At 32.1% G+C, this 26,682-nt stretch overlaps 1 protein-coding gene across 3 annotated transcripts in view; it reads left to right on the top strand.

Moving 5' to 3' along the window:
- FOXN2 (forkhead box N2) overlaps positions 1-26,334 on the top strand; it is a 48,911-nt gene extending 22,577 nt beyond the window's left edge. For all 3 annotated transcript variants that reach the window (XM_012727313.1, XM_004686218.2, XM_012727314.1), the window contains 5 exons: positions 4,093-4,643; positions 11,340-11,464; positions 13,226-13,290; positions 20,677-20,745; positions 22,391-26,334. In XM_012727313.1, the coding sequence (XP_012582767.1) occupies positions 4,107-4,643; positions 11,340-11,464; positions 13,226-13,290; positions 20,677-20,745; positions 22,391-22,914 (1,320 nt within the window). In that variant the 5' untranslated portion in view covers positions 4,093-4,106 and the 3' untranslated portion in view covers positions 22,915-26,334. The remainder of the gene's footprint in view (positions 1-4,092; positions 4,644-11,339; positions 11,465-13,225; positions 13,291-20,676; positions 20,746-22,390) is intronic.
- The last annotated feature ends 348 nt before the right edge of the window (positions 26,335-26,682 follow it).

The raw sequence follows: 26,682 nt of genomic DNA, 5'->3' as shown, positions 1-26,682 counted from the left end.
GTGCAGATATTTAGAACTTTGTTAAACACCTTTGAGAGATGCAGGAACCGCAAAGCTGCTTGAGTTGGAAACATGGTACTTTTAAATCCTGAGCCTTCTCAATCGCCATCTGGCCATTATAGTGAACCTCTAGGAAAGAGCCCCATAGTGAGTGTACTGAGTTTATTTAAACTCTACTTTTCAAATTATTGAGGAGGAATTCTTTCTTGAATCATATCACAAATGTGTATTTGGTTAAATTATCTTGTATATTTGCCCACTTTTTTGGGTAACAATGTCTTAATTTTAAAAATTGGCTTTTATATGTTACTTGGGTTATGCTACTAACATTCCTAAGAAATTAAAGTACATTTTTCAAATCTCACATCATATTCTCTTGGCCTTAAACACTTATTTTGAGTGACATTTAATATGTGTGACTATTATATGTGGTTTTTTGAAGTATTTTTCTTAAAAGGTTAATGTATGGAAATAACAGTGCTAGCCCAGATTTCTTTACTCATTTCTTTAAAGATTTATTTATTTATGTATACAGAACTGGGGTATAGGCCAGAGGTACAGGGGTGGTGAGAGAATCCACAGGTAGATCTACGAGGTACACTGCTTAGGGGAGCAGCAGGTCTGCCTCGCGAGGTGGATCACCTTCTGGGCAGGGGATGGAACTTGCACTGAAGCAGCTGTGGCTAGTTTGCAGTGCTACATCCAAACCCATTGCTCAGCCAGGGAGGGCCCTCGTTTTGTAAAGCAAACATCCATGTACGTTATTAATGATCTTCTACTGAAAGGTTTCAGTTCATTTTAAGAAGTAGTTTCTCCTAAAGGTAAAAATTCCAAGTTTTCTTGATCTTTGTTGTGAAATAGGTAAGCCTTTCTGTTACATTTCACACTACATATTCCTGCGAATACTGAAATTCTGCACAGTTAAGAGAAAGCTCACCCAAAACATGAAACTTTGTAGAACACTAATATAAGTAAAATTCAGTAATAATACTAGAATATTTAAAAGGACGTTATAGTTTTTATAACTAAAGGAAATACTACTGTTAATTTAGGATTAAAAAGAAAAAAATGGTGAAAGTTGTCTGATGGAAGAATTAACATGGAAGGTTGAAGCTACAGGGTTCTGGAGGTTAGCCTATAAAATGCATAAAGATTTGGAGAGAAGAGTTCATTTAGAAAGCATTTGGACAAATTGTGTTGGTAAAGAACATGCACTGCATGAAATTTATGTATAGTATTGTGTCTTCAGCAACTTCTTCCTTTCTTCTGTGTTTGCCTATTTTGGGTTTCAGATGTTGTTATTTAGTAGTACAGACACAGGCTGGACAAACCAATGTGATTTTTTCACATTGTACTAAAAATATTCCCCCTATGTAACTCTAAATTAATTACAGAAAAACTTAGGTTATGGCTGTACTAAGAATGTAAGTGGTGGATTTTTTTGACTTGTCCTTTTTAATAGGATACTTCCATGAGCTTTTTCTGATAATGACTTTCTGTAAAATGAATACAGAAAACTAAAAATAATCTAGAGCCACCTTTCCCTCTTGCATTTACTGTTTCTAACTTTAACGTTAAAAAAAAAAAACTTGGACAGTAAAAAAACAAAATTACCAAGTTTCCAATATAAGCCATTGTTAGCTTCTTGCATAGTTGTTCCTTTTTTGACCAGTTTTTCTTTTATTTCAGCCTTGAAGACTAATTTTTAATGACTACTACATATTAGATTGAAATATTTTATTTCTCTGAATATTTTATTTCTCTGTAAAAAGCTAAATTTATAATTTTGTATTTCATAATTCAGTATATTGAAGACTAATTTTTAATGACTACTACATATTAGATTGAATATTTTATTTCTCTGTAAAAAGCTAAATTTATAATTTTGTATTTCATAATTCAGTATACTGCATGTGTAGGGGCAGCACCTCTTTGTTTTAAACCATTACTAATTTGGGCAAATACAGATATTTTTATTACTAATTGTACTTACTGTATCCCAGGTACTGTGCTATATTATCATAGTTAAATGTTACATTATTATTTTGCTTTACATTTCTACATTTCTTTAATCATGAAGTCATATCTTTTCTGATACATTTACTTGCTATTTTTATACTTATTTGTGAGAAAAGATCATTTGCCTGTTGTGGTCGACTTAGTATTCTAAGGGGATAGTATTCCAAGTGTTCTGAAAGAACTGCGTAGAAACTACTCTTTTTTTTTTTTATTTGAAAATACAGTAACAATTCCAACCTTCCTGAGTCAAAAGCATCCTTTTAACGTGAATATTTTTTTTTAAAGATTTATTTTTTTTTTATTTATTCATATAGAACTGGGGTACAGGCCAGAGATGCGGAGGGTGAGGGATTCACCAGAGCTGGGAGCAGAACAGGCAGATGGAGGAAGCTGCTGAGGGGAGCAGCGGGCGAGTCAGGAGAGGTCTGCCGAGCTCCTCCGGGGCAGGCAGGAATCGAACTCATGCAGAAGTGGCTTAAGCTTCTCGGTGCTGTGCTTTAACCTGCTGCGCACCTGGGAGGGCCCAATATTTGGTTTTTTAACCTTGATTGTTTATGTAATCTTTGACAGATTTTTTTGCTGTAATAATGTTTTAACATTCTAAAGTGATGGGATTTTATTCCAAACTTGTAATTCAGAGGAATAATACAAACATTGGCAACCACCTAAATTAAATTGTTTATGAGTGTTAACTAGAACACCTTACTGTCTCTTTTAAGTAGAACTGCTAAAATTATAAGTTTTCCTAGACATTAAGGTAGACACTAATGGATAAAAACTTAAATATTGAGCTCAACCTAGTTTACAATTTTGATTGAATTTTTTTATTAGCTTTAGAACCTAAAGCAAATAGCTTACTTCCATTTCCTTATTTATAACAGTTAATTTCAGTTTTCTGATAGTTGTCAGTAAAGATGTTTACTAGAATTAAGGGTTCGTTTCCAAAATAAAGTTTCTTAAAGGTAGGTAGCATTGCAGTTGGTACAGAGTAAACATATATGTTGATTACAAGTTCATTTCAGTTTGAAATAATTTTGAATGACTACTTATGCACCACATTTTGTTCAGATTCATTAAAATCACAAAAGTAGAAGATCTTTCCCCTTACGGAATTTATAGTTGGGAAGAAAGGACCACACTTGGACTATGTAGTAACAGCAGAGTAAGTAGAAATGATATATTTAAAGCCCTATAATGTCTATAATTAAAAAATCTTAGTAAATGTTAACCACTGCTATTTGGTACTCTTTAATTTATATGTGTAGTTAAAGGTAAATGGAGATATTAGATGAAAAGACAATAGTAGACCATTAGAAATTAACCATTCTCAAAAAGTCATTTGAGAAAATAAAAAAGGATAGTTAAAGCTTCCCCCCCTCACCCTTTTTGAAAATACTGTGATAGTTTCTAAGTTTACTGTCTGCCTTTGAATGTCAGTACTTGGTGGGATGATATAAAATGTAGAGTTAAAAAAATATTGAAATTTACATAACAAGTAATAAATTTAGTGTAAATGCAATTTTGCTGGTAATTAATTTAGTGAATAAGAAATTTATCTTTTTAATATTACATACTGTAAGAATATTTATGGTTTATCACTTCCTTGTATTTTAGATTTGAGGAAGCTTATTTAGAATTATTATTTAAACAATATTTTAAATTTGGATATTTCAATATTGAGCTATATGTGTGACTATTAAAGTTACAGATCTTTAAAATGGGTGGATTCTAGTTTTATAACTCAGAGAAGTAGTCTGTTCATTTTAATAACAATAGCTATCAGTAGGCAGTTTCTGTGTCTAAGAACTTTAAGTATTCAAAATATATTTAATTTTGTTAGTGTCACTTATATTTGGTGTTATAATGCTGTATTTTATTTGTATTGTTTTAAAATATTATGAAATAACTTTTGTTTCTTATAATGTAACCTTTAGAATTTTTGTTACAATGTTTTGCTTAAATATTGAGGTAATTGCAAAATTTCTTTAATTTGAGGATTTTTAAGCTCTTCTTTTTCATGAGCTTAAGAATCTTAAGTAATTCATTGGTTGATATTTATTTCCTTTGTTGCAGGATTGTAAAGGTAAATGGGTCCAGTAATTGGAATGACTCCAGAAAAGAGAGCTGAAACTCCAGGAACTGAAAAAGTTGCAGGATTAAGCCAGATTTACAAAATGGGGAGTTTACCTGAAGCTGTTGATGCTGCCAGACTAAAGGCCACTCTAGTGAATAGTGATTCAGCAGATGATGAACTTACAAACTTGAATTGGCTTCATGAAAGTACAAATCTTCTAACAAACTTCAGCTTTGGAAGTGAAGGCCTTCCAATTGTTAGTCCATTGTATGACATAGAGGGAGACGAAGTGCCATCATTTGGACCATCTTGCTACCAGAATGCAGAAAAAAAGTCAGCAACTTCAAAGCCTCCATACTCTTTTAGTCTTCTCATTTATATGGCTATTGAACATTCTCCTAATAAATGTTTGCCTGTCAAAGAAATTTATAGCTGGATTTTGGATCGGTTTCCATATTTTGCTACTGCACCAACGGGCTGGAAGAATTCTGTTCGACATAATCTGTCCCTAAATAAATGTTTTCAGAAAGTGGAAAGAAGCCATGGCAAGGTCAGTATTTATATACCTTGCAATATTTGGGGAAAATAACAGGGTCTGAAAAGTATACAGAAGTAAAAGGAAGACAAAAAGTAGTGAAGCTCGTTTACTTTAGCCTATGCTTAATTAGATCACTTGGCTTTCATTTGTGATGTTTAAAATTCTCCTTTTTTTTTTTGTTTTAAGATTTATTTATGCATATAGGAACTGGGGTGTAAGCCAGAAATGCAGGAGGTGAGATGATTCACCAAAGACAGAGTGGAGAGTAGAACAGGGCAATTTATTAAAATACACTGCTGAGGGGGAGCAGCGGGTGAGACAGGAGAGAACTATGCCATGTGTTTGTTGTTAGCTCCCTGGCTGGGGATAGAATCAGGTTGCAGTCTGCAGTGGCTGGCAATGGATTGCACCATCAGGGAGACCCCTGTTTTAAAATTACTTAAGTAGCTCTAAAAGTCTAGCAGAATTATGTTCAGTGTACTATAGTTATATAACATTAGTTTTTTTTACTGTTCTCGTCTTAAGTTTTTGTAGTGTTCCTATCACAGTATCCAATTTATTATTCTTACTTACTGACAGCCTGTGTCTTGTAGGTGCAGTGTAGAATTCCCTCTAATAACTGAGTTAGAGTCAGCTGTTATAACTAATAGGATATTTTGGAAATGATTTGAGGCTAGGTCATAAAACATTATAGTATCCATCTTAGACCCTTGGATAGCTATGAGAAGTCAGCTGCTACACTATAAGGACATGTTTACAGCTCTATAGAAAGGCTCATCAACAGGAAAATAAGATCTTTTGCCCCAAAACTAGGTGAGTCAGCCATCTTGGAAATAGATTCCCTAAGCCCAGAGTATTTTCCTTACAGATGGCTGATACTACTGGAAATTTTAGAATTTTTATCTAGCATATATCATTGAATTTTATTTTTTAATTACAGCTGACATTTTTCTAACTTTAGACCTGTTATATTTACACTTATGTTGGGATATAAAAGAGTAACTTTCTATTAGGTGTCTAGAAATACGATACAGTAATAGGAGTGATATAGTGGCATTAAAACTTTAATTTGATTTTGAGTAGAATAACTGAGAGAAGTATGGTGTGATGGAAGCCAAGGAAGATAATAGTGCCAAGTGTGGCAGAAAACTTGGAAATTTGACTAAAATGTTATGAGACAAGTAGCAACAAAAGGGTTAGGATTTGAAATACGTGAGCAGTAGTATGCTGGCCTATGTCTAACAATTAGGTGTTCGTGGGTGTAACGCTTTTGTTATCTGTGATACAAATATTTACGTCATGGCCAGTTTCATTATGGAAATAGTATATCATTAAATGTGGAATTGAAAATAGATGTTTATAATCAGTGGCACACCACTGTGCAAGAAACTTACACAATTCAATAGTGAAAGAAAACCTAGCAGAAAAATGAACAAGAACATGAACAGGGAGTTCACAGAGGAGAATATATATATATATATATATATATATATAGCCCCTACCCAAAAAAAATGAAAAGATGCTCACTAATAATGAGGGAGCTATAAATTAAAAACAAAAAACTGGTTTTCACTCATCAAAATGCAAAAAGATTTTAAGTGCTTGATAATAATACCAAATTAGATGAGACTATAGGGAAATAAATCAGTATCAGTAGTTCATTGATAAGAAAGTTAAATTAGTATTACTGTTCTTGAGGGCAACTTAGCAGAAATTATTAAAATTAGAAATGTGCATATCCTTTGATCTAGTGGATCATATTTTGATTCCTCCTCTAGAGTAACTTTCATTATTACATGCAAAGAGATGAAAAATCACAGTTGCCAAATAATGTGCCCTGTGTATTATGATTTATGATAGTGATCAGAAGTAATTGGTTAATAATTCTTAAACATGCGCATTATTTATGTAAGTAATCAGGATGCTTAGAGAAAGAAAGGGATGAAGGAAGTGAGAATTACTGAAGGAGAAAGAATAAAGTCTGAGTACAAGAGGATTTTGAGAAAGATAAAGAAAGGTAACAAAGAATATGTGGATACGTGCAGAAATTGTATTATTGGAAACAAAAGTTAGCAAACTCACCATGACAAGATAGGAAGGAACTAGTGATGCTCATAACAGAAATTAGTGTCTGGACAACTATGCTTAATTATCTGAAATTTTGACAAAGTAGTAGGATTCAGAACCTTGCAAATTTTTTTCTTTAATTGATGAAATTCTTGAGTCAGTGCCTCAAAATGATAGCATTTCTCTTCCAATCTGTGGGAGCAAGTAAGATAGTCTTCCATTAAATGTTGACATGGAATTTGGTGGCTTTGATAGCACTTTTCTGATGAATAACTTATCTAGAGATGATAATCTCAAAAAAGAAAACATGATGGCAAAGTCTCGGTCAAGCTATAAAGTGGTATTGATGCCCAGCATATTGGTATAACTGATGATTAGATTTTTCTCTGTGTACAATTAGTACTCTAAAAACAGAATTTATCTTAGTATTTGTCTGCCTCAATAGATTTTTCTCTGTGTACAACAATTAGTACTCTAAAAACAGAATTTATCTTAGTATTTGTCTGCCTCAATATTTTAAGTTTTACAAGAGTTAGATGTTTATTTTTAATTTGCTTTGGTCTAATTTTTATTTTAAACATTAACCTGCAACCTAGTAACTACTTCTCTAATTTCTTATAATGTCCAACTAAAATATACTGTGAAATTTTAGTTCGGATGTCTAAATTGAGAATGCTTAATTAATACAATTTTGATCTGTGCTTTTGCTTGCGTAAGTGACCTCCTTCAATAGCCAAATTCCAGAAAAAGAAGTCATGCCTATGATTAATAAAAGTTTATGCTGTCAACTGAGATGGAAAAATGCACAAAAATATGTAAAAGTAAACTAATATAAAAAAAAGTTTATGCTGTAAGCAAGAGTTTTGAATGCACGTTTTCATTACTTTGTTCTTTTAACTCAGTGGTGTTAAAAGCCACTGTAAGTCAAAGGGGAGAAACTATAAAAATGTATAGGGAAAGTACTAAAAAACCTTTCAGGAATAGTGATTATTGTCTCCTCACTCACTGGTCTTCTCAACTTGCATTAAAGTAACTCTTAAAATTTAGCTCTTAAGATGTTCTTTACTTCTGCATAACCTCCAGTGATTCTCTACCAAGTAAATCTAGAAACCTAAAAGTTCCAAAATACAAAATAACACATGAGAGTGCATATTTCCTGTTTCTGTTGCACAGACATTTACCTTGTTGTAGGCAAATTGAGTATAAAATAATACTTAAATTCTAAAGCTATTGGGTTCTGTAATCTATGCACAATAATAAAAGGTAAAGTTTAAATGAGAGATTCTTTTTTGCTGTAGACGCTAAAACTTAGATTATCAAATACAGTTTCATCTAATTTTACTGTTCATTTGTGAACAGAACCAGTTAAAAGGAAGTATTGACATAGCAACACAAACCAGACTGTTATTTGGAGACCTTATTCAAGATATGCCCTGAAACTATGTGTTCCAATTTGCCATTTCAAGGAAATAGCAATTCTGTGATCAACAGTTTGCAATTCTTCCACAATAGAATTCAGAAGGTAGACTTGAACGTAAGAGGTGTAATCTCAGTAGTAACAAGATAGAATTATGACTAGAATTATTAAAATTGTCTTAGTCAATATATGAAAAGTATTTTCATGAAACTTTTTGTATGAAACTGAATAGATTTGGGGACAGATTTTGTGTTGCTAACATTTTACAGTTTTCTCTGTCATCAACTACATGTATTGATTGGGCCAAGTGAACATCTAATTTAAGAAGCTTTGTCACTTAATTCAAAAATACATTAATAAAACTTAAACTTCCTTGGGCTTGAGTGGGGAGTTGAGGGGAGGAGTCAAAATTTCAAATACTTGTTATTGTGGTTCATATAATCTGCTGCTGAAAACCAGAAAAAAAAGTTTCCCTTAATCGTATGGTTTCTTTCTGTATTACAGAGTGATACAACACTCGTAGTTTTTCTCTCCTATACACTTAAGTTGCCAAGATGTTAAAAACGGCTTTGTACACTATTGCCATACTTTTCCTCACACTAGAGCTTATTTTAGATGTTTTAAGTCTGGTTGAAGAATGGGGCAAGTATATAAATTTGCCTTAATGTAGAGCTTTGGCTTACATGTTTAGCTTTTTTTCCCTTTTTTTTTATTTTTTTTAAGATTTATTTATTTATGCATACAGAACTGGGATACAGGCCAGAGGTGCAGGGGTGGTAAGAGGATTCACCAGAGACAGAGCAGGTAACAGAACAGGCTGATCAATGAAGTAACACTGCTGAGAAGAGCAGGGGGCAGGTCAGGAGCCATGTGGATCACCTCCGAGGCTGAGGATCAAAATCACACTGAAGCAGCTGGTGCTAGCTTGCAGTGCTGCGCCTTAACGCATAGCACAACTAAGGGCCCACATGTTCAGTTTTTATATACCCTTCATTTCTAGATACCTTCTAATTGTGATTTGGATAGCTTTTTAGTAAAAGTGTTTATAAATGTTTTTAAACATTTATTTCTGCATACAAGAACTGGAATACAGGCCAGAGGACTCACCAGAGACAGACTGGGGAGCAGAACAGGCAAATCTACTGAAATATACTGCTAACAGGAACAGTAGGCAAGACAGGAGAGATCTGCTGAGCCATGTGGGGTCACTTCCGTGGTCAGGGATTGAACTCGTGCTGCAGTGGCTGCAGATAGCTTCATAATGCTATGCTTTAACCCCTTGTACCACCAGTGAGGGCCTGTTTATAAATTTTTAAGTGCTCAGAGAATTTGGTTATTGTTGAGATTACTAATATTTTTGTTTTTGCATTACAGCCTATAATTGACCTTTTTTGGCATAGAAAAACTAGGGTGTAGTCCAGAGGTATGGGGGATGAAAAAATTCGCCTGAGACAGAATGGGGAGCAGAACAAGTGGATTTACTGAAATACACTACTAAGAGGAGCAGCAGGTGAGACAAGAGGTCTCCTGCACAATAAGTTGCTTAACCCCAAACTGGGGATCCTATGTAGCAGTGATAGTGCTGAGACTTAATTAACTCCTAGACCACTGCAGGGGGCTCCCTAAAATTGACAGTTTTTAGAGGGGTTTTATTTTTTTTTTCTTTGCCTAATCCGTGTTTGCCATTTTTTCCAATTACCATTTGGAAAGTATATTCTACAAGAATTCATTATAGAATTCCTAGATGTTCCACAGAACACTAACTCCTCCAAATGTTACTTCAGGGAAAGAAGAGCTGTGTCCAGTAACTTTGGGAAACCACATAAAACAGGTTTAGTTGTAAAATTGTTTAGATCTCTTAATCTGCTAGTAATGCAGCAGAAGGGAAATAAAATACATAGCATTTTAAAAATCTATTTGAAGATCTTTCCTCTGTGTGTTACATAATATTAGTAAGGTTATTTTAGTTGTCTTTAAGCTACTACTACATATGAGGGAAAATGTGAATCCAAGAATTCCTTCGTGCAGACCTATTGCATTTGCATTTTAACAGGTAGTATTGTTTGTGGTTTCTCTAGATTCCAGTAATGATACAAATCCTTTTTTTTTTTTAAGAGTTATTTATTTATGCATATAGACCTGGAGTACAGGCCAGAAGTATGGGGGGTTAAGGGGCAGGAGTGAGAGGATGCACCAGAGACAGAGTGGGGAGCACAACAGGCAGATTGACCAAGTATACTGCTGAGGGGAGCAGCAGGTGAGACTGGAGAGGTCTGCCATGCCATGTGGGTCACCTCCTTGACCAGGGCTCGAACTCACACTGAAGTGGTTGAGGCTAGCTTCTTAGTGCTACGCTTTAACCCGTTGCGCCACCGGGAGAGCCTGATACAGATACTTTCATTTTTAGATTCTGTTGATTATTTCAGTGGAATCTTGGCTTGTGTGTTTATTGCCATATTAGCTAGAAGTTCCTCTTTATTGTTAACTTTGCAATCTTGAGGAAGATTAATGTTACTTTCCCTTTTTGATCTTTTGCAGTCATCATTTTCATACCTCAGTTATTGTCTTACTACTTTGAGGCTTTTGCTATGAAGGTCTTTAAATAGTATGCTTTTTAAATTTAAGTCAATTCTAAATGGGAACGTAAAATACCATTAATACATAAAAATTTTTTTTATATATCATTGTTTATCACTTCTAGGGAAATGATGCTGCATAGAATTTTTAATTTTCCCTTTTATTACTGGGTTTTCTGTAGTAATAATAGTAATGACTAATGTTTTTGACTTTTTAGCATGTTGAGGTTACCTTGTGCTGTTCTTCATGCTATTGACTGCACAACTTAGAATAATACCATTCTTACAGGTTATGATATCCTGGAATTGTATAGTTTCGTGGTTTGAATGTGTCAGATACTGTACAGAGTGCATTGCACTTAATCCATTTAAAATCTATGAAGTAGGTACTATTACTGTCTCTACCTCACAATGAGGAATAATGGCCCAGGTAGATAGAAGTTAGTTAACTTTGGAAGAGCTGGAGATTTGAACCCAGGCAGTCTTCAAGATTTTTCATCATATAATGCATGGGTAGCAAGTTTACTTCATCCTTTGCATTGTATTCAAAATATACCATAGGGTTTTTTTCCCCCTCATTTATTGGAACATTTAGGTACCATATTTCTTAAAGTTCTAGATTATTAATTCTTGCATATTTTATTCTAGGTTAATGGAAAAGGTTCCTTATGGTGTGTTGATCCAGAGTATAAACCCAATCTTATGCAGGCACTGAAGAAGCAACCTTTTTCCTCAGCTTTAACATTTTACACCCCTACTGCATCTCCACAAAGGTATAGGATCATCTATATAAGTATCAGTAGTGATTTATAAGATTTCATTGTTGAGATGGAGAAACTTTTTAACAAAGCTATTAGAATTAATTTGTTTCTTTATTGCATAGGCGTATTAATGGGTTAGACATTAGCCTAAGGCCTTTTTATTTATAGTCTTACTTTTTATTAGGAAACAAGAATTTGATAGAACATAAATTCTGAAAAATGTAGTCAAACCAAATAAAATGTTTGATGAGTAAAGTAACACTATAGCTTTTTAAAATTTACTTTGTTTTGATGGTATGATTATAATGTATTTTCTCAGGTTTTACTTTCAAGCTCTGATTCCTATTGATCTGTATAGCTTTCTCATTTTCAGTCAAATCTGTTAATATAAATGATATGACCTCTTTAATTTGATTTTACTTCCTTTTCCTAAAAAAGTTATCAAAATTTTTAAAAAATTGACTATATATATATATTCAAGCTGAAAATGCCATATTTTCTAAAGGTACTTTTAGGGTTAATCTGTGAGTAATTTGCTTTTTGAAAAATTTCAGAAGCTTTTTAAATAACATAATTGGAAATTTTCAAGAATATTTAAAAGTAGAAGAAGAGTGTCATGAACTCCCAGCTGTGACAATAACCAACACTTCATATAGTGGTTAATTTCTTTAAAGTATTACAAGGTAACTTTTAGAGGAGTGGTTGTAAGCTGAAATACAGAGGAAAATTAGGAGGTATTCCAGTAAAAAATAATAACAACAGGAACTGTTAAGTTCTGCTGTTGGCCACATAAGCATTTGAGTATGTAATTCTCAGTTGAAGATTAAAAGAGAATTGACACTTTTTAAGTACACCATTAGAAATGCACAGCTGTGCCTTTGACATGTCAGGGTTTCGTGTTTATATTTGTTTTCTTTATCATATGTTTAGATTTTAAATAAAGAGGGTTTTATGGCTTGAAAACAGATAAAATGACTACACAGAGATTTTAATCTTAGACTTTAAAACACCACCTTAATGTTTTTTAAAACATTTTTTCCTTTTTCATTATTTGGCAAATAAACAGTTCCATCTGACATCCCTTTATGTAGCCCTTTCATATCATAATTGGCAAATCTGAAAAAAAGAAAGATAAAGACTGTAAAGCTGTGATTAGGAAATAGATTTTTAATTTAGTTAGCAAAGCAAGATTTTTTTAATCTAATACAAATACCAAAGAACTGAAATGGTTGGTTCCATTTTTTTTAATATTTGAAGTTAAAAAAGTTCCTGCTGATCTCTTTTCATGAACATGTGAAGTTCAATTTGATATCAATGCTTATTGATAATATTAAGAATTTACGTGTTTTTCATCACTACCATACCATCATCCTCAAACAGTTGTCTTGATAGAGGCTTTCATATAGGTGGTAACACCTATATTAATATCCCATCAAATTTAAGCATCCAGTACAAAATCAAATAGTAGGTGTATTAGCTAGTGCTCCATGCATTTTAAATGCACTGTTATTTCATTACAGCAACCCTATGTCAAATTATTCCCGTTTTAAATAATTAAAAGTTTAATTATTTTGCCTAAAAATATCCAAATAGTAATGATTTAATCTTAGATCCTAAGCTCTTTTCTGCTTTGGCACATTCTCCCTATGTATAATAATATTAGCAAAGAAAACAAGGTGAAAATAGTTTGTTTTTATTGTACAAATCAGTTGGTCTTGTGACTAAGTTCTGTGAGAAGGCAAACATATTTGTCTTACCCCTTTCTTTTTTCAGTGGCTCTTTATCTCCACATTACTTAAGCTCTGTACTTAAGCAGAACCAGGTGCGAAACCTCAAAGGTATGTATTAAGATCCATATTTTAAGTCATAAAACTCAGGTCTAAAGTCAGAATTTTGTATTTTTTTCTAATTATAGAAGTATTATATATTTATTGTATATTTGGAAAATAAAAGCATTTATAAAAGACTAAAACTTGGCCTTTATTCTACCATTGTCATTTTGATATAATTGGTTTGGTCCTTTTTATACTTTATACACAAGTAGATGAATAGATAGGTTTCTGCATATGCATGCACGCACGTGCGCACACACACATTTTCCCTAAAACTGGGCTTATTGTATATGCTCTTTTATTTTCTTCACATGTGTATTTTTTCCTTGAGAATAGAGAAATACTTCTTAGTAAGATCATGAGTTTCCAAGTCTGTCTTATATTATCGATATATATATCATATTGTTTCAATATATCTGTATCATAGGCCACTTGTTTTTGTATGAGTTAGCAAGCTTTATATTTGTAAATAGTTGAAAACACAAAAATACTTTGAGGCATGTAACAGGAGAGTTAAGCTGCTGTAACAGAGACCTCTGTAGTGTAACTTTGACCAAGAAAACTAAAATAGTTATCTTACCCTTTATAGAACCGATTCCTGGATTAGAGTGTGGTTCAGAGTATATTATAGATTTTATTTAAGTGTAAAAAACTTTGAGAAGGTGATAGGTTTATATTTAAAAGTATATAAAATTTCTGAATTAGTACTTTTTTCCCTCATTGTTAATATTGTAGATTAGTAGTCAGTTAACATAAGGTTAATATTGTTAATATTCTAGATTAGTAGTCAGTTAACATAAGGTTGTCTGGCATTGTTGCTTTAGAGCCTAGAGACATTTCTGCAATCTTTAAAAATAGAAATTCTCAGACTAAAAGCCAAAAAGAGATATTTTTACTCTTTCAAACAACACTGAGATGAGCCTAGAAAGCAGGGTGATGATGGTCTGTTAAAATAAGGGAGGGAAATAGTGTGAAAAGGCTTAAGAGAACTCTGCAAAGATGTTGAGCAGATTGAGTCAACTTCAGATAACATTCTAACTGCACAAGGCAAATACCTATTTTCCTGTTATCTGCGTGAGTAAATGTGCTGTTTCTTTACTTTTAAGTATTGCTATAACTTCCTTTATCTTTTTATTTTCTCAGTAGATTCTGATCCTTAGTCTTTCATGTTCAGTTCAAATCCACATTTTGAGAATATTTTCACTATGAATTTGAAGCTGTATTTAGAATCTCTCCTTACTCTTTTTCCATTCATTCAAATTCAGCTTATTCCTTTGGGGAACAAAAACTTCTACAAGTTCTTCCTGTTGGTTTTACCCACAGTTTTTATAACAAATATAGCTATCTCTCTTTTATTTAGCAGCATGTATATTATGCATCATATCTCCAATGTTGCTGTCAACTTATTTCCCTACATCACTTATACTCATGAGTCTTAGGTCTGTTCCCCTTGTAATAACTAATTGGACTGGGATGATTGGTTGGTATTCTGAATTAAAAAACACACAACTCCATGAAAGGATTATGTTTAGGATTAAGCCAGAAAGAAAAAGAAAAATACTGGATGGTTTCACTCATAGCAGGAACATAAAGGACCAGGGGGAAAATAATAGCATTAATGAACAACTATATACCAGAGACATTTTTTGGGGGTGCAGTAGAGAATGGGGTCAAAAATGGGGGGGGAGGGGAGCAAAGTAGTACACTGGACTGTGGCGATGGCACACGGGTGATATGGTGATAGGAAGCCCACGGGGATTACAAGTGAGATGGAAAAAGGCACAAAATGATGTAAAAATAAACTATATATATATATATATATATGAAGCATGCAGCTCTGTCCTGGAATAGAATACAAAATTCTCATGAGTTTTAAGAAAAATGCATAAACTTAAGAAAATTTGTTTGAGTAGGTTGTTTAGAGGTATTCATAGACTTCTGAGGAAATTTGTTTCTTTTCTCAATATCGTTTCTAGGGAAAAGTTTGAAAAAACACTAAATAAAATAGTTAGCTATATCTTCGTTGAGTTCCTAGAGAGTGCTAGGAGTTGTAGTAAATGCTTTGGGATATGCAGAGATGAAAGAGGCCCCAGTCCTGCTTTCAGAACAACAGTAGAAGGTATGTACAGTAGACGGTTGACCAGAATTATGCAGAGTACGCTGAAGAAAAAGGAAATGAGAGGCAAATTAAGTTTAGAGGTATGTAGGTGAGGAAAGTTCTCTTAGAGAAGCCAAATTATGCTTAAATTTGGCCTTAAAAGTTGGGGGGACACTTAACCACCAAAGGTAATGGTTTGGTAGAAGATAATTGCTGTCAACTGTAGGTTGATAAGTATGACTGAAGCTTAAGAGTATGGAAGAATGCCTGGTGGCCTTGGTAAGGTGCTGTAAATGTGATCATTTAAAAAGGATTAGGCAATAGAGAAGTCTTAAGCAGAAATTTGCCTAATCAAGGAGAGCTTATCTAGCATAATAAGTTTGAACTTCCTTAACTATTAACATTAGTTAGCATTGAATTCTTACTATGGTGCTTTGTTACAGTATCTTCTTTAATCCTTATAGCTCTTTAAGGAAGTATCATTCTCTTACAAATAAAGAACCAAAGTTTGGGGAAGTTAACTTTCTCTTTACTAGTAAATGGTCTAGAACTGTTTCAGAGCCTACCAGGTATCAGGTATTGGGAAAGTGCTGAGGGGCTTTAAAGAATAAGGCAACAGCAGTTTCTGTGTTTTAAAAGATCACTTTGGTGAATAATTACAATCCAATATTAAATTAGTTTATCATTTCATAGAATTATCTTTATTATTATTTTTAGAGCTACTGTTAGACAAATAAAAGTAATAGAAGTTAGACTTAGGAACTCCAAAAACCATTATTAGCCAAAACAGATATAGCAGTTTGCCTATAGTAGAGTTGTCTCTGTTGTTCACCTTACAGTGACTTTTATATGCCAGTATCTATTGTGTTGTCAGAAAAGTTGTGGCATATTTTTTCTTTGAAAAACATGGAAGAAATGTGTCATAACTTGTCTGACAACCCAGTATATTACAGTATTATATAATGTTGGAAGAGACAGAGAAATCTCATTCTGATAACAAAACAAACCAAAAAAAAAATTGTCAACATTTGGTTTGGTGTTTATCTGAAGTAAATTTATTCATTTAAAAATACTAATTGAGCACATTGTTATGCTAAGTGCCAAGGATATATCTATGAACAAAGCAAACAAAAGTGAAACTCAGTCCATTTAGTAAATTTTAGTATTAATACTTTAGTTACACTACAAGCAGGTATAAAATTTAGATAGTTGATAATGTTAAATGCTGATTGCTAATTTAAGTTCAAATTAACATTATTTGTATCTTAGTTTAAAGGAAATAAACTGGTAGTCCAGGCAGGTTACAATTGTTAAACTATTGAAATTATTCTCTAAAGAAATTATTCTTTAAAGAACCACAGTTTCTCATTTGTTATGAGCCTGCCATGTAAATGTTAGTTTTGATAGAGGCAGCAAATCCTCATATAGTTAATAAATTACTGGACAATACAAGTTTCACCCTCTATCTGAATGTAGAATTTTCCTCTTCATATTATTTGATGGGTTATTTTAAGGACAGGAACACTATTACCATTAATTTTCATGATTTCATTGCATTATTATGCAACAATTACATGGTATTTGAGCATTCCCAGACTCCAAAAATAATCTATGAAATCCTACCAAGGAGGGATGCTCTGCTTTCAGGTAGAGGAGAAAACCAATAACCATTTGAATTCGGCTTATACAGTTTTCATATTCCTTAAGCAAATGAACTGAGTATCAGAAAACAAACATTATTGTCGTTAATTCCTGGCATCAAGGCTACGGAAATGTAAGGAAGAAAAAATTAACACTTGTGACAGAAATTTTTTTGGAACAAGTTGCTTGAATCAGTAGCCTATTTGAACTCAATCAAAACTATGCCTGATAAAAAGGGAAATGATTTGACTTTTAAATAAATTTTTGTTTTAAGCACTATTTAGATGGCGTTAATGACAAATTACTTTAAGCTGAAACAAGTGTTTAAATACTATTAGAAATATGTGCAAAACACCTTGTAAAGGAATAAAATAATCTATGAATTAGGTATATTACATAATTTAACTAATAGTATATATTTTTTTGAAAACTCAGAGTACTTTTAATTGGATTAAATATTTATCATTGAGAAAATAACATGAGATGTTTTGAGTTGTGATAAACAAATAAGGTTTCATTCTAATTTTAATACCCAAGCAGATTAGACCCTACAAATTAAAATTACAAAGTCTACCCAGAGAATTTTTGTTCCATGAGTTTCAAGATTCTACTTTGGGAAAATCATTGATAATCAACTGTTCTTGATAAACAAGTGTTTTGGGTCATTTTTCAACATATTTCAGTGGTAAACTTTTCTTAGCATTAATTGGCAGGGAATTGTGGAAACTATATTTCCAATAATTCTAAACTAAATGAATAAAATAAAATTTTGTTTCATATAATTTATGGGGTGGTTTCAAATTAATTTGACTATAATACTTTACAGAAAACAAATGTGTGAGGAATACTGTTAATAGAAACAGCACCTAATTTTGTTATCATTTTAAATGTTCAGAATAAGAGGAGAAATGCAGTTTTCTTACCTTGTTAGGATAAGCTTCTTAGGGGTTTCCTTTAACTTCAGGGTACTGTATTTCAGAAATATAGCTCCTTGGAAGTTTATTATTATAAGAAGTAAAGTTAGGGGTAATACTCATTAAAAAGAGGATTTTCTATACCTCATTTAAAAGATTGTAAATTTCCTGAATTCATATCTTTATTGTAATTTGTTTTAATTTTAGGTTTTCTCTCTTACCCCCAGTTTTTGTCTTTTTCTTTTTTATGAATAAAATAGGAAATAAGGTGGACCTTTTTTCAATATAAGAAAAATTGTCTTATGAAGCAGGGATCTCTCTGATACAGCTTTTGCTCCCTGTGCCCTGTGCAGGACATCCGGCTGGGACAACCAGTGGATTCTTGAAATACAATCCACACCACTTCAGTCTTCAAGCTGTGTGCCTGATAGAGGGAGGCATTCACCTCAAGGCAGAGTTGCCTTTTGTCCAGTTCACACAGAGATGCAATATGGTCTAGAGGCAGCACCTTTTTTTCTTCAAAGACATGTTTGAAAACTAAAATCTTATCAAACTGAAGTCAGTTTTCATTTTAAAATTGGAAAAAAATTTTGTTTTGCTAGCCTCTTGGCTGTTAACTGGGAATCATTAATTCACATTCTTTTCACTTGCTGTTCTTTCTGCTCTAAATGCTGTTCCTTTGGATATTTCTATGGCTTTTATTCACTTAGCTCTCTGAGGTCTTTGCTCAGCCATTATCTTTCTCCTTGAATCTTCCCTGACCCCTCTATTTAAAATTGAATCTCTTTATCTTCTTTTAATTTTTCTAATGTTTATCACTCACTCCCCAACATAATATGTTTTAACTATTTCATTGTATTTTGAGAGGTTAGGTATTTTACTCTTATATTTTTGTTATATTCCCATGACCTAGAATGATGTCAGTAAATAAAACCCTTAATTTATGAAATGAATAACAGACTGGGAATTTATAGTATTATCTGTAAAATTTCTACTCTAATCATGGTTGCTTAGTAAGTGTTAGGGATGATGGTAGAGTACTAATTGAAGACCTGCGTTCTAAATGTAGTCAGCCAGGATTCAAATGTTATCTTCTTTCATTCCTATAGACTCCTCTTTTTCTGTTTGTTTTTTTTTTTTAAAGATGCAAAATACTTAACAGTATCCACTTTGTAAAGTTATGAGGATTATGAGTTAGTAATAACTTACTCCTTATGTAACCCATTGAAAATTCTCAATGTTAGTTTTGTCATAATCATCAAAATCTAAGGAAAGGGGAGCAAAGATGTAGTAAACTTATTCTTTAAATTTTTATCAAGGACCTACTATTGTTCCAAACATTGTGGAATATAGAGGATAGGACATGGTTCTTAAACCTTAAAGAAGCTGACAGTCTAATTGGGAGGACGTCCATGTAGAGATTCTGTTTTAATAAGGTCACATTTTATTTAAAAGAAAAGAGCTATAATAAGATTATGTGCTTCCTCATCACAACTGTCTTCTGTCTTGTTTGCAAGCCTATTTGTTAAACTCAGTAACAATAATATTTCCTGTAAACAGTTTATGGTCAAGTGGGGAGAATACAAGTAAATCTCTTAATGGCTTTGTTATTTAAAATAACTATAATTAGATAGACCACAAGTAAAATGGAAAACTTTAAGGAAATAAACTTTGCTAGTTTGAAGTAGAAATGGGAGATTTCATATCTGAGTGTAATTTTAAACTTAATCCTTTAAAACCTAAAATTTATAAATGTTTTCTAACATTTCATATCATTACACTTTTTTTTTTTTATAGATTTATTTATTTATGCATACAGATCTGGGTACAGGTCAGAGGTGCAGGGGCTTCACCCGAGACAGAGTGTGGAGTAGAACAGGCAGATCAACAAAGTACACTGCTGATGGGAGCAGCAGGCCGGTCAGGAGAGGTCTGCCACCCCACCAGGGTCACCTCTGGGGCAGGGATTGAACTCATGCTGAAATGGCTTTAGATTCTTAGTGCTTTGCTTTAACGTGCTGTGTGCCACCAGGGAGGGCCCTCATTACACTTTTATTTGATTAAGTCATTAAGACCAGTAGATGACCATGAAGGAGAGGAACTTTTAGTATAAATATACTAGTAAAAGCATAATTATCTGGAGTAGAACCTTATGATTTCACAACCTTTTAGTTCTGTTTTTGTTTTTTTTTTTTAATGAACTATCCATAATTATATGTGACCTCCTGAGTATTATATAAACTATAGTATTTGTAGGCTTATATGTACTTATGAATAAAGGCATTAATACTTTTGTCCTGACAATAATTATTTAACTTTTATAAACTCATGATCTAAACTGATCAATCACATATGTGTATGAATGTGTTAGCTCCAAACATATAACTAACATAGTACTTTATAATTGCAGATCACAAAGTAAAATATTTTAAACATAACTTAAAAGTTTGGCCTGTATAAGTTCAGGTTTTTACACTCTCAGTATTAAACAAGACACTTTATCTTGGTACCTTTCAGTTTTACTTTTTATAATACTTTTCACAACGGTGTCCACAATTTTAGTAAAAATCAATTGTAAACTAGAATGTCTCATTTTGAGTAAATGTAATATAACATTTTTAGTAGGAGATCATATACCAAAATCTTAATATTGGTTATTTTTTGGTACATTCAGATACTTAAAATAGTCTCTCTTCTGTAAAGAACTAAATTAATATTATCATTCCTTTCCTTTTTCAGAATCTGATATTGATGCTGCCACTGCAATGATGCTTTTAAATACTTCTATAGAACAAGGAATTTTAGAATGTAAGCAATCCAGTAATGCTTCCTTTTAAAGCATTCTTATGTGTGCCCTTTTAAATGTAATTTAGAATGTAAAACTATTATAAACAAAGTTACTTATTTGTTCTATTATGGTTCCATTAATTTATGTAACTGACTTAGCTTTGTGATAGGTCTTTTTACATTGACCGAGAAACGAAGAAATAAGTAGCATATGTACTATTAGCTTGAAGATTTAAAAGTACAAATGAAAGCTAAATAAGAAAATATAGGAAGATATATTTATAACTTTGGAATAAAAAAGTCTTTAGGATCCAAAGTGTATGCTGGTGGGAAAGCAAAATGGTCCAACAGCACAATTTACAATAGCTAAGAAACAGCCTAAATACCCAAAATCAGAGGGTTGGATTAAGATTTGATTGTATATATTGAATTAAGATTTGATTGTACACCCAGGAATACTATTTATTGAACACTCAAAAAGGATTAAACTCATGCAATTTGCAGCAACATGGGTGGAGCTGGAAGGGTTTATTCTCAGTAAAATAAGATGGAGAAAGAAAAGTATAGATAGTTTCACTTATAGTAGCAATATAAGTATACACTTATAGTAGTAACATAAGTATAGTAGTAATATAAAACAAGAGATCAGAGGAAAAAACATGGAAACCTAGCAAGCAAACTATACATCTGAAAAATTCAGCAGGAGAGAGTGAGAGGAAAGCATAAGAGATTATTGTGATGACCAGTGGGTGTCTTGGTGGTGATAATTTTATGGGGATTACACCTGAAAGGAGAAAACAAACTTATACATGAACAACAATGTGAAAAGTGTATTTTTTTTTAAATCCAAAATTCAAAATCCCTAAAAGGTGGATAAATTTAATTAAATTTCAGAATTTTGGAGTTCTGACAACAAAAGATATCTTCAATAAAAGTAACACAAGCAAAGCACTGGGAAAACATTTCTTTTTTACTACATATAACATATAAATGATTAATACTAAGTATGTATATAAAAGGACCTTATAAATAAGAATAAAACAGCTCAATAGAAAAGCTATTAAAATATATGAGTAGGTAGATTTTAGAAAAGGAAATATATATGAACACCACATGTTTGGAATGATAAGCAACTTAGGAAAGTGCAAAACAAATACAATTGAGGTACTATTTTACTTTTTGCAATATTAAGAAAAATTAAAATGATAGATAATGTTAGGTGTAACTATGGGACCTAAGTAGTGTCCTGAGTAGTGTAATTCATATACAACCATTTTTGAGGGCAGTTTAGAAATACCAGTTATCATTTTCTTGGTATGTCTCCTAGAAAATATTTGCCTGTGTGAAAAAAGACATAAAGGTTTTTCATTGTAATTTTATTTGTGTTAGTGAAAAATTGAGAACAACATAAACGGTTAGCAGAACTGTAGTACATTCACATTGAGGCAGTTGGTATAGACAGTTCAAAGTTTTATATTTTCTACAGAAAGGTCAAGATATATTATGAAGTGGTTTTAAAATGTTTCAAATTAATACCGAAAGAATATAGTCTGCATAAGAAAAGAAACCATTTATTACTCAGAAGTGACATTGTTGTTTTAAATGACCTGTTTTTTTGTTTTTGGTGAATGCATTTGACCTATTGATGGAAGTTTCATTTTCACAGGTGAGAAGCCTCTTCCTCTTAAAACAGTAATGCAAAAAAAGAGAAGTTATGGCAATGCATTCAATCATCCCAGTACCGTGCGATTACAAGAGAATGATTCATTAGTCACCAGCATTGATCCAAAAGAAGACCATAATTACAGTGCAAGTAGCATGGCAGCACAGCGTTGTGCATCCAGGTCTAGTGTATCTTCCTTGTCTTCTGTGGATGAAGTATATGAATTTATCCCAAAGAATAGCCATGTGGGAAGTGATGGTAGTGAAGGGTTTCATAGTGAAGAAGATACAGACGTTGAATATGAAGATGATCCTCTTGGAGATAGTGGCTATGCATCACAGGCTTGTGCAAATGCCTCTGAAAAAGGGCAGCCAGGCAAAAAGATGCAAAAACGGTCATGTCAAGAAATTGATGAGGAGCTCAAAGAGGCAGCTGGATCTCTGCTCCACCTTGCTGGAATTCGTACATGTCTGGGTTCCCTAATAAGTACTGCAAAGGCACAAAACCAGAAGCAGCGGAAAAAATAGAAGTACTTATTAGTGTGAAATTAATTTAAAGTGTGGCAATACTCTTCTACTTAATTCTTTACAAGGGATATCAAAGCCATAATGGACTTCCTTTGTTTTAGGGTGGGAAGGGATGCTAATAACTTGTTTCTTTCAAAACATTTTGTTTATTTGTTTTAAAATTGCTGTTTAGGATCATGCCCAACCATAAATATGATGTGAAGTCCTAAAAGCATAATTTTTGTGATAAGTGTCCACAAAGTTTGGAAATTTTTATAGAAAAAAGTGTCCAGCTTTTGTCTTAAACTTGTAGGGAAAATCTTTTATTAATCTATCAAAATGTAAGTATTGAAAGCTCTGATTTTTTTCATTTTCTTTTCCAACCTGTAATTAGTTGCTGATTAGCTAAATTTGTTCCTGATGTATTTCTCATATATGCCTCTCTTGACACATAATCCGATAGGATAAGATTTAAATTTTTTATTTTGTCTTAAATTTTGTTTTTAATTATTCTTGTTGAGGCCTCAACATAGTTAAATATATATTGGAAAGTCATAGGTGCCTAGAAAGTTCCATTTGGTTACAGAGGCAGGGAATACAGCTAAATTCTAAGATTTAGAAAAGGGAATTTTGCAATGTAATTTAATCTGAGAATACTCTAATTCCTATTACAATGTTATCTTTATTATTACTATTTTACCTCCCAGTTGCATAGCATTTGTTGGATCCTTTTGTTTTTTTCCCCAAACTGCTTTGCAACCATTGTTTAAATTTTAGATACTAGCTGTCTTTGTTCAATATAAACTTTCCAAGGAGAATATAGCCATAATATGTTATGGAGTTAACACCCATTATGACACACTATTTTGCAATAAGAGAATCATTCCCTTGCTTGTTAAATGTACTGCATTTTACTTGTAATAGGAATTGAGTATAATCTAATAAACATTTTGAATGCTTATATCATTATAAGTGACAGTAGGTCATTAAAGAAAATATATCAGTCCAAGTTTTATGTTAGTTAAATTTGTATGCAAAAGTAAATTTATAAAAACTATATTGACAATATACCTTCACAGATTTCAAAGTTCATAAAAATTAGACCTCACACAATCTATCATTCTGAGGAGGCAGTATAATTAGTACCTACTATATGCCATCATTCCATGCTAAAAGATTTTATTACTGTTCCAAAATTGATTTGAATATGGTATTTTTAAGTATTCATAACAAATATGCCTGAATAAGACATTTTCTTATATCATTTGTAGAATGCATATCATAAAGAATAAGGTATACTATTAAAACTAAATTTGTTCATTATATGTATTTTTTACAATGGTGAAAGCAACTTTCCAAAAATGTAATAGTATCTCATACTACATCCTTTTTCATAGACAATGACCTTGTTTTAATTTTTTCTGTTAATTTTATTTTTACATACATATATATGTATACACATACAAACAGGATCATGATTTTGGTTGTTACCTTCAACTTGTTCCTATGACCACAGTGCTTTTTTTTTTTTTTTAAGAGACAAATATTTTTATTTGACTTCTAAAATTCATTTGGGCAAAACTGTCAAATGAGAAGCATAATGAAAATGTCTTTTAGCTGGCAAACTTTAAGCTAGGGACAACATTAATATAATCTGTCTTGGTTCCATGTTAATTATAATTGAAACTGGATAGCCACAATTAATCAAAATTGGTGCTTTTGAAATAGTTTCTGATTTGTAAATAATGAAAAACTTCTTAAGTATGAAGGATGAAGTATTTCGATTTTCTTGCTCTTCATGTGTTACATGTAATACAGAAATGGCTACTCCAAGTTAGAATCTTTTACTGTAGGGAGTATTTAACAGCAAAATTATTGCTTTTACCATAGTATGAAACAGCAAAAAGATCACAATAATAATATTTTTAAGCTATTTGCCATGGTCCTCTGCATAGACCTTAGTAACAGTGTTTCAATGATCTGGTTCCAGTTTATATTGTTCTACTGAAATTCTATACCACAAATGTTCTCTTTTCATGACTATTATGTAATTACTTTTTATAAGTAAAGGTGAATAAGGAGGCAGAGAGTTCTCAATTCTAGTAGGAATCTCAAAATGATTTTGTTGTAATATAAATAGCCAAAACTCTAAACTATGTTTTCTCTCCTTGTATTCTTCCCATAAATTTAAAAGTTTAAATTATATTCATCACTAGCAAGACTATAAGGACTTTTGGATTAAGCGCTAACAGGAAAAAGTTAAACAATATTTTATATGTAATTCATATACAAAATTTAGTGCATCACTTTTATTTGGTATTATATTAAGGTAGTTATGTTGAAGGGGAAGAAAGAATTCTCTTAATTGTGGCACTCTATTACTACTTTCATGGATATTATGGCCCCGTTCTTCAGGTGTGTTGAGATTAAAAACATAGCTAATAACCACTCAATTAAGGAAATTCATTCTAAGTTCTATGAACTGGAAGTTGTATTTAACAGTTTATTGTAACAAAACAACTTGGTAACCCTAGATAGGTATTATGTTCCAATATATCTTAAAACTGGGATTTAAGCTTACATACAATTTGCCTTACATCAAAATATAAATTGTACTTTGACCCATTCTGGTTTTTAATGAATCCTTAGTAAAACTTTGATCCACCCCAATCTTCATCTTTTGTACCCCAATTAGGATCAGTGTTTTTTGAATATATATTTTTGAAATTTATTTGTGCAATATATTACTCAATTAGTTAATGTTTTACTTTTCAAATTCAGAGAAAGAAAACTGTACTTGTATTCATGGAAAAGATAATTATTGGTAGATCACCTCCTTTTTTCCAACTTGGAACTTTTCCCTGTCCTTACGGCCAGCATGACTTAATTTTGATTCCTTTGTATATAGTAAAGTTTAAAGTTGTTTTTTTTTTTTTTCCTTTTGCTACTGTGAGGCATTCTGTAAAAGGTTCATATTAGATTATCAGTTAAATATATGTTAGTGCCAATTCAAGGCAAGAGGAAGTGTTAAGAATGTGTAAGTCTTGACAGACCAGGAGGCCTTTCTCTGCAATTTAAGTAACAGATGTGAAAACTTCACAAAGCTGTAAAGACCATTGTCTTAAGTATTACGGTAACTTAGCCATTTGTGAAGAACAAAGCATTTGATTAAGAAACTTTGAGGCTTTCGCATAAACATATATTTTAGTTTTTAGTTCAAAATGTGTAAGCTTTGGAAGTTTATTTCAATGTGTTAATGATGAAGTCAAAATATTTATTGAAAGACAGATAAAGGTATTTTAATGTTAAACCTGCCATTTGTTTTTCTTGAAGCACATTCTTTGCATCTAACTGCCAGTGCCATTGTCAAAACTTGTTTTAAAATTGTACATTTCTTATTAAACTGAGTGCTTAATTTTAAAGTATTATGTTGCCACCATATAGTGTATAAAAATGTATAATTGCCAAGTCATTGTAACTATTATTTATTTTTAAATGAAAGTATAAGATTGTTTTCTGATTCAAGAAATTTGAATTACCCTCTTTTCTAATGTAGCATAAAAAAATTGCCCTGAGTTTGAGTTATGACTGCCAGTAGATAAGTCATAAGTGAACAACTTCTCAGTTGCCAGTCTTTGCTCATATTAAAAACAACTTAACAAATACTTAGTTTTTGTATCTAATCGGATTATTAAAATGTTTATAAAGTTTATTTTTACCAAAGAGATGCAGTTCATTATGATAAAGTATTGCAGAATAAACTTTGTTTTATAGCATTTTTGTGGTTTT

This window comes from Condylura cristata, unplaced genomic scaffold (assembly GCF_000260355.1).
Source record: "Condylura cristata isolate star-nosed mole 26May11 unplaced genomic scaffold, ConCri1.0 scaffold00020, whole genome shotgun sequence".
Lineage (NCBI taxonomy): Eukaryota > Metazoa > Chordata > Mammalia > Eulipotyphla > Talpidae > Condylura > Condylura cristata.
The sequence above is the reverse complement of the archived record's forward strand: the minus strand, read 5'-3'. Positions and strand labels throughout refer to the sequence as shown.